Below are 12,272 nucleotides of genomic sequence, written 5' to 3'. Positions count from 1 at the left end.
GATTTTATGCACCTCAATAAGGTCGTAACTCATTCTCCTACGGCCCAAGGAATAAAGTTTATCTTGGCCAACTTCTCCCTGAAACTCAGATCTAGTAGCACTGGCAACATCCTCATAAATCACCTTTGCACGCCATCCAGTTTAACTATGTATTTCCTATAATAGGGGGACCAAAACTATACACAATACTCCAAACTGCAACGTCATCAATGACTTATATAACGATACCATAACTTCTCAATGCCTATACTCAATGCCTTGACTGATGAAGGCCAGCATGCTAATGCCTTCTTCACTACCCTATCTACCTATGATACCACTTTCAATGAAATATGTACTTGTACTCCTAGATCCTTCCGTTCTACAACCCTTCTTGGGACCTTACCATTTACTCTTCAAGTCCTACCTTGGTTTGACTTTCCAAAGTGCAACACCTCACACTTATCTGTATTGAACTGCTTTTGCCAATCCTGAGCCCACTTCCCCATCAAATCAAGATCCCTCCGCAATTTTTGATAACCTTCCTCACTATCAACAATACCTCCTAATTTTGTATCATTCCCAAACTGACTAATCATGCCTTGTACATTCACATCCAGATCATTTGTGAATAACAGATAACAAAGGTCTCAGCACGAACCCATGGCGCACCACTAGTCACAGGCCTCCAGTCTGAGAAACAACCTTCAGCCATCATCCTCTGCTTCATACCATCAAGCCAATTTTGAATCCAATTAGCCATCTCTCTCTGGATCCCATGCGACCTAATCTTCGTTACTAGCCAGCTGCGTAGGACCTTGTCAAAGACCTTACTGAAGTTCATATAGACAATTGACCTACCCACATCTATCCTCTTGGTTAGCTCTTCAAAAAAACTCTGAAAGATTTGTTAGACATGACTTCCTGTGCACAAATCCATGCAGGCAATCCAAATGTTGACTGGTCCTGTCCCTCAGTATCCTCTCTAATAACCTGCATACCACCAATGTCAGGCCTTTAGTTTCTGGCTGGCCTTTGCTATCTTTCTTTTACAATGGAACAACATTAGCCATCCTCCAGTCTTCCGGAACTTAATCAGTGGCTAAGGATGAAGCAAAGGTCTCTTCAAGGGCTCCTACAACTTCTCCCTTGGCCTCCTACAGAGGATGGACTTGATCAGGCCCATGAGATTTATCCACTTTAACGTACTTTAAGGCAGCAAAAACCTCTGCTCCAGTAATATGTACGCAGTCCTAAACATCCCTATTTTTTCCCCCTTATTTCCTTAGTAACCAATATTCTGTCCTCGGTAAATACAGAGGAGAAATATCCATTAAAAATCTCCCTCATCTCCTGTGTTTCTACACATAGACAGCCATGCTGGTCTTTCAGGGGACCTATTCTCTCCTTCGTCACCCTCTTACTTTTAATATAGCTACAGAACATCTTGGGATTATCTTTAACTTTATCTGCCAGATCCATCTCACACTCTCTGTTCTTCTGATTTCCCTTTTGACTGTGCTTCTACATTTTTTATAGTCATCCAAGGATTCATTTCAGCCCGATAGCTTAAACCTAATGTATGCCTCCTTCTTCCTGACCAGAGCCTCAATATCCCTTGTCTGCCAGGGATCGCTAAACCTACCAGCTTTTCCCTTGACCCTAACAAGGACATACTGGAGTAGCAAATTAAACTAATTCTTGCTTTAAAGTCAGCATTAAAATTTATTTGTCAAACCACATTTACATTACTCAAGTATCAGTGCAATTACTTAACCTGATAGCTAGGGTTTTCCAGAAACAGAACTTTATTAGGATCAAAGTCTCTGATTCCTCATTTCAATCTGCATCTCTGCTTCTTCAATCCTCTTCTTGCCAATCACTTCTCTTCCATTACCTTCCTAAAGGCTCATCTACATGAAACTGAAAACTAAAGAACCGCAGATGCTGGAAATCAGAAACAAAAACAAATTGTTGGGCAAACAGATCTGGCAGCATCTGGAGAGAAAGCAAAATTAATGTTTTGAGTCCAGTGATCCTTCTTCAGAACCGTTAACACTGCTTTCTCTCCACAGATGCTATTAGACCTGCTGTGTTTACCCAGGAATTTCTGTTCTTGTGCCCATCTACAGGTCTCTATTTAATTTAATTATCTTACACTACTTGAATACCTGCAATTGTTTCGTCTGGAGTTATTTTAAGAAATCCCAACCCACTCCCAATGACGTAGCCACTCTTCTTCCCTCAACTTTAGAAGAAATTACTTTGCCCGTTTGGAATAATGCACTGGTCATGATTCAGTGGGTGATTGCACTTGTATCTTTAAAGGGATTAGTCAATGTAAGACAAATTACACACAAACATAGCTGCACAAAATATAGATGTGTGAAGATAAATCAAGCATAATTTGAAATTAAATCACATTTCTTACTTGACTTTGAAAATTATTTTAACAGTAATACATTAATCTATACAATACATTTCTCAGTACTGGAATTGGGAATGAGTTTTTTTAAAAAAAGGAATTTCTACTCACAGCAATTTCTGTGACTGTTTTCATAGCCTTATCTTTGCGTTGCTTGAAGTCATCATCCTATTACAGATAAAAATTCAAAAACTTTTACCTTACGGAGTACAACACAGAACTTTCGACCTTCACCTTGAAAAAAGGTTTCACCGGATAATTCTAATAGTAAAAGCAATTCAAGAGTGAGTATTTTCGTGACTAAGAATATTTTAATCCCTCTGTTTATTTGGAATCGATTTCTGAAATCAGCTTACAAGCCTCCTACAACTAAATGATGAGCACAGAGTCAGCAGTTCTATGCTTTCAGCAGAAAGAGGGAGGTTGTTTTGACTTTGTGAGCTAGTTGCAAGAGGGAGGCAGTCTCTAGCCAAAGGGATTCAGACTGCATCCAATGGTTCAAGAGATTTATGATGGCATAAGTCACCAGGGTGTATATAGATCATGGTGGTGAATTTAAGAAACTCTGAAAAGTATGTAAAGTACTTAACACACTAAATTACTACTTGGCAAAACACAGGGGCATGGCACCTCACTGGAATCTGACAACTATGGAATATCCACTGCAAGGATTTAGTTCTGAGAAGAATGTAATGTGCAATCAGCATAAAGAGAAATGTTCCTCTCTGTAGTTCAAAGCACAAGCTGCTCACAAAAAGAAAACAGTTTACTCAAAGGCATTTTTAGCCATTTCATGTCATAAAGGTTTTAAAATGTGAAAATTTGTTCTCATTCTTTCGGTTAAGCAGATGTCAATCTCAAAGAAAGATTAGTCTTTACAGTTTTCCAGTGCATATCATTTTAAGAGGGCAGTTTAAAGAGAATTCAATCTAAGCTGATTTACTAGTAAACATCCTGGAGGCATATAGTTTTACATTTTAAGAGAAATTTTGCATTTTGGATGGAAGTCCTTCAGCAGAACTGCACGGTCAGGTTAGGTGATCTTTAGAGAACTGACTGAAATAACTGTTCAAAGTTCACACACTTATTGCAGACAGATTCCAAAGTATAGTTGCCAAATTCTCTCTCAGATAATATTCACAATTTTCAGCACACACGTTATGTCTACTTTTGATTTCAATTTCCTGATCAAGCATTAGTACATCAAGTTAAAAAGTACAAAAACAAATTGGAATATTTACGTATGCCCATGTGTTTTCACATTTAGAGTCATAGAAATATACAGCACAGCAACAGATCCTTTAGTCCAACTCATCCATGCTGACTAGATATCCTAAACAAATCTACTCCCATTTGCCAGCACGTGGTCCATATCCCTCTAAACCCGTCCCATTCGTATACCCATCCAGATGCCTTTTAAATGCTGTAAGTGTACCAACATTTCCTCTGGCAGCTCATTCGACACTCGCACCACCTTTTGCGTGAAAAAGTCACTCCATAAGTCCTTTTTATGTCATTCTCCTCTCATTTTTAACCTATGCCCTCTAGTTTTGAACTCCCTCACACTGTGGAAAAGACCTTATCTATTTAGCCCACCTATGCCCCTCATGATTTTATAAGTCTCCACAAGGTCACCCTTCAGTCTCTGACGCTCCAGGGAAAATACCAGTCTACTCAGCCTCTCCCTATCATTCAAACCCTTCAACATTGTAACCCTTTCAAGTTTCACAATATCCTTCTTTTAGCAGGGAGACCAGAATTACAAGCAGTATTCCAAAAGTGGCCTAAGCAATACCCTGTAAAGCCGCAACATGACTTGTTACACTATAATAAATTTAAATATAAATGGGAAACTTACCTCAAGTAGACTGTGGGTTTTCTGAAATTGGGAAACTGAAAAAGATCGGATGTAATCTCCCATCTCTTCCCTGGTCTCAATTGCACGTTTTACCAGCCACTTGAAAGTGAAAATTATGGATTTGAAGTGTTATTCAGCAAAACTAGTATGCTGTTTCTCAGTTACCTTAAAAATTTATCCAAGATCACAAATACAATAATAAAATTTACAACAGCCAAACCAAAGGTTTCAGATATTGGAAGTCTGTCTTCAAAACAGCGGTTCTAACAAAGTGGTAGATTTGGACAGAAGGAAACAAAAATAGTCAAAAAACTGCTGCTCATTTAAAAACCTGCAAATAACGATATCTTGCTACGTGAAATCCTGCAGGACAAATGCACTAAGGTTATGGACCTTTATAAGGATTCTCAGGTGAGAAAATACTCAAAGCAAGAGAAGGCATTGTAGAATGAAACCCTTAAATTTAAGCCAAATAAAACTGTTCAAAATCAAGTTAGGAATTTCCTTTTGACCTTTAACGTTCAAAATTTCTAAACTTTTCTAAAACTTCTTCAAAGGTACACTCATGGCTCAAAGCAATATGGCCAATGATATAAATTGAAGCAAAAATCAGTGATTTAAAACTAACTTACAGATTGACAGCTTTTCGTAAATAAGTGCTTTTAATTTAAAGTAGCACTGCAGTTAATCACAATTTTATATCAGACGCACGTCAGACATAAATCAATTATGGAGCCACTTGAAATTTGTGAAAAATGGGTCTTAACCTTTAAGTGAATGAAGTACACTTTTGGAGGGAACACTAGTAATAGTTATCATAATAAGAGATGCAAGCGATTAGTGTTTTCTGAAGCATTTTGCTCATTAAAAGAATGCTGTAATATTCAAACAATTAATTTTTGTATTTAAACAATTTATTTTTATTAATATTGACAATTGCTGAAAACAAAATACAACAGTACCTGCACAACAGGGAATATGTGTATGAAATCCAGACCTTGGATCTGATGTGGTTCTAAGCGATGAGGACACTTCATAGTTGGCAAAACAGACACAATCTTTTCTGTCAATGCTCTGTGTAAAAACAAAATGTAAACACAATCGTCCAGTGATATTACAAGGTGATTACCAGATAACTGGAGCAAAAGAAACCTACAGAATACTATCTATAAAGTAAGGCTATTGTGATTTTAAACTAAGCTGTATGGAGGAATTACTTCACTTCTTGAAATCTCATGCATTCAAAAGTGTGATGTGATCCGAACTTTAATTTCACATCCACAAGCCCTCTAATGGTGAGCAGTCCTGTTCGAGCATTTCTCACTAGCTGTTATATCCTAGCTTCCAAGCTGATTTGCTTAACTTAACGCTTCTCGATCTTTAAAATTTTCCTCAAAGTCCCAGGAACAAATATGCTTTTTGTCAACTCTCCCGTCCTACTAAAAATATATCGGGTAAAATAGGTTCTTTGCTCAGTTAAGAACAAAGACATTTTATAACTTTAAAGGTATCATAATAAGGCACATGATTTTTAGTCATAGTCGAAATTTCAGATATTATATTTCATTCAACTGTGAAGATTAATCAGAATATTTCAAGAAACTTACATTTTCTGGCCAATTGTAGAATTTTCTTGAAAAAGCAAATCAACATCAATATCAAAGCTGCAGGTTGTAATACACCATGTCATCCCACCTACAACCTGTGAAGAAAATGTAGGTCCTATTTTTCTCCAAAGTTCTAAAGTGAACAACAAATAGCTTTTTACACAGACATAATAAGCAAAATTATTTGATATGGAACAAAATACATGCGAAGCAAAGATCATGTTTCATTTTATATTTCCTCCCATCATCCAAAAATCCATAAAGTTAAACAGCAATTTTCAATAAAAATTTGAGCATAGGTACCCAATCTTCTCTTCCTTTTCTTTTCTTTTATGCTGGGAGTAATTTTTCTCCAATCTGAGCAGTCATACTGCATTATGACCTTTAGCTATGAATTATGATAGATCATTATGACGTGTCTATCGGCAAAAAAAGTCACATTTAACTCTTACATCAATTTCTACACATTGTTGTACTCTGGCTGTAAATTATAGAGCAATGACAACATATTTACAATAGTGAAGTTACTAATTTGTTAGGTTAGTAAAAGTGAATTGAATTTATAGTTCTCACCTTGTCAAATGGCGACAATCCTTTAATTCTAGCCCTGAAGTATCCTGCAGCAACCAGCAATTCTAAAATTTCTGTTAATTTGATACTTTGTTCCTCATCTTCACGAGTTTCAACCTGTAAACGGGAAAAAAAAATCAGAATTACTACTACAAAAAATTGCACTCCATTGTCTTATTTTAAAATTCCAGTATTGTCAATGGACTGGTAGTTACTGTTCTGAATGCCTGAGGGGTAATCACCCTCAGGTTAAACCCACCAGTCTGCTCTCTCTAATGAAAGAGCAGCCTGTGGTCCTCTAGGAGTATGGTAGCTTTAAAACATAGACCCAAACTAACACATATGGGGATAAACTAGTTGAAGAAATTCAGCAGGCTTTGCAGCAGCTGTGGAGGGAGAAATGTTGACCACCGAAGCCAAATCAATTCTTTTTAGAACTGAAGGAGACTGGAATATTTTTGTTTTATTTATTCCTTCATGGGAAGTGGACATTGCTGACTAGGACAGCATTTACTACCTGTCACTAGTGCCCTTGAGAAGGTGAGCTGCCTTCTTGAACCACTGTACTGCATTGTGTGTAGGTAGATCAACGATACCATTAGGGAGAGTTTCAGGATCTTAAACCTAGTAGCACTGAAGGAAATGGTGATAATTTCCAAATGAGTATGCTGAGAGGTTTGGAGGTGTTTACAACTTATACTTCCCTCAGCCAATAAATCAGAAATCTATGTGCAACACTAACTGGAATAAACGCTGCGAGTGGCAAAGACATGGAATGTACCCTAGTAGAGGCTTCAATGTTCTTTAAAAGGAGTGGTTCAATAGCTACTGACCAGATTAGCTGAGACATACAAGACATCCATTAAAATCACGATTAGTCAAATTTGGTTAATCTGTCAGCCATCCCTGCCAGTAGAACAGGAAATCCAACAACCTGTTATTAGCTGAAGTTTCAGACCAGCCAAATCCATGCATTTCTATCACATGACAACACCAAAATAAAGCACAAATGCACAGTTAGGCCATACTACAACTTGAAATCGCAGGTGACACTGCAGCAATGACAAATGGCCTTGTCATGCATTACTAAACGAGAATGCGCTAAGGATGCTCAATGTGAATTAAACTGGACTGTTCTGTCTTTTATCAAACCACACTTTAATATTTAAAGATGAACTGCAAGGATGAGAGTGAAGCAAGTAACATGGTACTTCTCTAGTCCACACGAACATGAATGGCACAGAAAAACTGACGGTTGTGATTGTAACTTCTTGAAAATTCCTTCACTGTGAATAATCTTGCAACACAAGGCTAACAAAACTACTTGGATCACCTGCAGCATGACAACGGGATAAGGAAACCTGGCAAAAATCAATGGGAAGAGAACAGAAGAACATCACTCCCATGACCTTGAAAAGTCCAATGATCACATATTCATCTGCCTGGTTCCCTCGCTGAAGCCAGAAATGCCATAGATATGTCTCTGTATTTTGCACTTCTACAAAAAAAAAAGTGGACTTGACAACATGACATAGTAGACTTGTCTGAAGACAACTCACAAAACACACAAATACTGCAACTGTCCAGAGTCACCTCCCAACATATTTCAATGCCATAAAAAGTTGGTTAATTGTATAGATATGATCAAAGTGAATAACAATTTTTGTTCTCAGTGACTGCAACAGTTTCATTGAATATTTTCAACTGAATGTGTTGGCGAGCAAATCTGGTTACATAAATGTTTCCTTGACTAATCGCAAAGCTCTGCCCTTACTGCATTGAGATCTTTATATCAAACAAATAAATCTTTTTGACAACTTCTAGCTCAGCAACGGGTCAAATTGTAGTAATTTTCACCATGCTTTTTCCCTCCATGTGAAATACAAAAATAAAAGATTAAAAGAACACAAAGACAAATCTAATGGCATATGTTTTGTGTCATCAGTTCAAAATTTAACAGTTAATTTTGTTTCTCATTTCACAGATGAAATATGGGATTGCAGCACCCTTGTTGACTTACATCTTAATTCCATTGGCTGCTTTGACTTCCATTGCCGATAGCTTGGAGATGTGTCGCTTTTGTGATAAGTAATGCAGTTTGAAGCTCAGCAGGAATTTTGTTAAAGAATACACAATTGCTTTTAAATGATTCCAGACCACATCTCAGTAACTTGGCAATCATTGCCAAAAATAAACCTACAGGATCTTTGTTAAATATTTTAAAATTACTTTACTTTGCTGCATTGTAATTTCACTCAACCAAAAACAAAAGTTTTCCCAAGAGGTGAAAGCTAACACAACCACAATCACAGGTCTTATCATTTCATTCTTTTTCAAACAGAGGTATAATACTTATAAAATATCAGCAAAGTAGTAACATAGCCAGGCATTAAATCTGCGAAATCTATGTTGCATCAAATCAAGTTCCCTCCACATTCAGGAAAGTAACACCTGGTGGATGCTAACTGCTTTTCTCTCACCACTTTACAACATTAGAGAGAGTTGGACTGGAAGGAGCACATCGGAAAAGCAGCAGACACCACAATTCTAGGCTCAACAACTACAGCATGAAAAAGTGATGTCGAACCTACAGCAATGATGATAAATGCTCATTACTAAGAGATTCAAGATATCAAAGCGGAAACCAAGTTGATTTAAAGTGTGCTTAACGTTATGTGGTGTTTTATATAAAAGTATAATATTTCCACGGTCTGTGAAGTTGTAATAAATGACAATGAATTTAAAGTGTTACTAACCACAAAGTGTGGCAAGAATAAATTTCTCAAAGGAGTGACACTTGGAATGTTTTTGTATGAAGCAAACAAATGGCTACAGGGATGCAAGGCTTGAGACCCAGTAGTATGTCCTTACCTCCGGGTTAGAAAGCCTGGGTTCAAGTCCTACCTGCTCCAGAGTTGGGTAACAACATCTCTGAAGAGGCTGATTAGAAAATTATTAAAACACTATAGGGCAAGTAGCAGGTAGTGGGCTAGTTTTGGCTTATGATGACCTTCCCTCACCAGAAGTGGAGCTGCTCGTCGATAACAGCATAATGTTCAGCGCTATTTGCAACTTCTCAGATACTGAAGCAGTCCGTGTCTAAATGCAGCAACACTTGAACAATATTCAAGCTTGGGCTGACACCTGACAAGTAACGTTCACGACACACAAGCTAAAGACAATGGCCATTTCCAACAACCATGGTACCTTAAACATCAACATGGTGGAAGGTTTGGGCTCGAGTCAGAGCTTGCCCACTCCGACTGCTTTTCTTTCTTTTTACTTAACTTCTGTTCTAAGCTCAGGCAGCATAGCTGGCAGCAAGGAACCACAACTTGGTCTCAGGCGAGCCTGGAACCTGGCATCAGAATCCATGACTGCTCCATCAGCAGGGATGTCGTTGGTGTGGTAGGTTCAGCAACTTTGCTGTTGGTTGGTCTCGACGCTGACTGGCAAAAGAGCATCACTGCAACAGCAACTATATGGGCCCAGTGTCCAGAGATGCAACTCTGAAGTTGGTTGGCCTGGCACAGGTGGCGCCGAGAGGGCGGCACAAGAGAATCAGCGCAACAGCAAAAGATAGCACCTGAAGAATGGTGACTTCAATGCTGTTTGGGTCTGGTGTGAGGTGGAGGAGCAGGTACTGATGACGACAATCTGGCTCAGAACTGATGGATTCTCTTTAGGCTATATCTATTTTTCCTTACTCTTAAGACTACTCAAAATGGCAACAGATGTTAGCAACAGTTTTTCTCACTGTAAAATACCTGTAACAATAAAAATCAACAGTATCACCATTACTAAATCCCATACTACCAACAAGCTAGCAATTGCTATTGACCAGAAACTGAAGTGGACTAAGTGATGTAAGTACTATGGTTCGAAGACATCAGAAACTAGGAAACTTTCAGCAACGAATTCACCAAAGCCTGTCCACTGTAGGCAAGGCATAAATCAGGCGTGTGATGGAATACTCCCCCACTTACAGCTTTAACACTCCAGAAAGTTGGCACAATCCAGGACAAAACAACCTTCTTGATTGGTACTAAAACAGTGACTCCCTCCATCATTCAGCAGCACTGTGCACCATTTACAAGATGCATTGCTGAAATTTTTCAAGGTCCTGTAGACAGCACCTACTAAACTAACAAACACCACCACCTGGATGGATAAAGTGAGCAGATAAATGGTAGTTGATAGAAAAAAAACCACAACAGAGCAGAAAAGTTAGCCAATTGAGGAAGTGGTGGATGTGGGCACAATTACAATTTTTAAAGACATTTGTATATGTACATGATTACGAAAGGTTTGGAGGGATAGGGGCCAGGAGCAGGCAAGTGGGACTTGATTAGTTTGGAATTATCTTTGGAATGGACTGGTTGGATCAAAGGGTCTGTTTCCGTGCTGTATAACTCTATTTAAAATTACTGACTGGAGAAACTCAGAAGGTCCAGCATCATTTTCGGAAGTCAGTTCCGAAGAAGAGCCACAATGAGCTCGAAACATTAAATTTGTTTGTCTCCATAGACGCTGCCACAGTTGTTGAGTTTCCAAGCCATCTTGTTTTCACGCCGGATCGCCAGTTTCCACTGTGCTTTATTTTATGAGTTTTTTTGTACATAGATTTCAATCATTTTTTCGTATTTTTACTTGCAGTACCTTGACCCTACAGTTCCGCTTGCTCGGGAACGCGCAATCATTTAGCCGCTCCTCTAACGTGAGCAACGCTACTGGTTGGGCAGAACGATCCATCAGAATGACACTCCCCATAAACAGCTGACTAAATGTCAGTCAGAGCTACCTCCGCTGTCAGGCTGCAGTGAACTCAGCTAAAAGCTGCCAACGACAGCATGTTACCTGGCGAGAAAGCGGCAGCCTGCGTCTCTCTGGGCAGACTTGCACGTCCATTCACGACTTCTCGCAGCCCTAACAGACGGCGGACCTACAGTGGGCTTCAGCAAAAAGAGACACATCCTACAGATCCTCCTTGTTGCTGAAGACGACAGTTGAGCCCAAAAGACTATAAAGGAACATCCGTACCTCGATAATGTTACCCTCTTGGTCATACTGTGGTCCCAATTTGGAACCCGTTCGGAGCCGAGAAAACACCGAAGCAGCCGCCATGGTCCCCGTGCAACCACGTGACTTCACCAGCGCGCCTCCTTGTGGGATAGGGGACGGGTGGTCACGTGCGCGGCAGTGCGTGGGCGGGGCCTGAACAGAAGCCGCGACTTGAGCGGAGCGAGAGCGTCCTTGGTAGTTACGTCATTGCCCCTCAAGATCACGGTCCCTTTCTTTGGGATAATGGGAACTGCAGGGGCTGGAGAATCCGAGATAACAAAGTGTGGAGCTGGATGAGCACAGCAGGCCAAGCAGCACCTCAGGAGCACAAAAGCTGACGTTTCGGGCCTAGACCCTTCATCAGAGAGGGGGATGGGGTGAGGGTTCTGGAATAAATAGGGAGGGGGAGGCGGACCGAAGATGGAGAGAAAAGAAGATAGGTGGAGAGGAGAGTATAGGTGGGGAGGTAGGGAGGGGATAGGTCAGTCCAGGGAAGACGGACAAGTCAAGGAGGTGGGATGAGGTTAGTAGGTGGGAAATGGAGTTGCGGATTGAGGTGGGAGGAAGCGATGGGTGAGAGGAAGAACAGGTTAGGGAGGCAGAGACAGGCCGGGCTGGTTTTGGGATGCAGTGGGGGGAGGGGAAGAGCTGGGCTGGTTTAGAGATGTGGTGGGGGAAGGGGAGATTTTGAAGCTGGTGAAGTCCACATCGATACCATTGGGCTGCAGGGTTCCCAAGCGGAATGAGTTGCTGTTCCTGCAACCTTCGTGTG

The 12,272-nt window shown here is 39.9% G+C and overlaps 1 protein-coding gene across 3 annotated transcripts in view; it reads right to left on the bottom strand.

Annotated features, from left to right (window-relative positions):
• Positions 1–11,614, bottom strand: part of ccdc93 (coiled-coil domain containing 93) — a 72,931-nt gene extending 61,317 nt beyond the window's left edge. For 2 of the 3 annotated variants that reach the window (XM_048534733.2, XM_048534734.2), the window contains exons 1-6: positions 11,480–11,614; positions 6,443–6,556; positions 5,870–5,964; positions 5,225–5,336; positions 4,263–4,361; positions 2,516–2,572 (exon numbers count right to left, since the gene is read on the bottom strand). In XM_048534733.2, coding sequence (XP_048390690.1) covers positions 2,516–2,572; positions 4,263–4,361; positions 5,225–5,336; positions 5,870–5,964; positions 6,443–6,556; positions 11,480–11,563 — 561 coding nt within the window. In that variant the 5' untranslated portion in view covers positions 11,564–11,614. Of the gene's footprint in view, positions 1–2,515; positions 2,573–4,262; positions 4,362–5,224; positions 5,337–5,869; positions 6,003–6,442; positions 6,559–11,479 lie in introns of those variants that run through there. The other variant, XM_048534735.2, reaches the window with a different exon arrangement.
• Positions 11,615–12,272: the final 658 nt, after the last annotated feature.

The sequence above is a fragment of the Stegostoma tigrinum genome, chromosome 7, assembly GCF_030684315.1.
Source record: "Stegostoma tigrinum isolate sSteTig4 chromosome 7, sSteTig4.hap1, whole genome shotgun sequence".
Taxonomy (NCBI): Eukaryota; Metazoa; Chordata; class Chondrichthyes; order Orectolobiformes; family Stegostomatidae; genus Stegostoma; species Stegostoma tigrinum.
The sequence above is the reverse complement of the archived record's forward strand: the minus strand, read 5'-3'. Positions and strand labels throughout refer to the sequence as shown.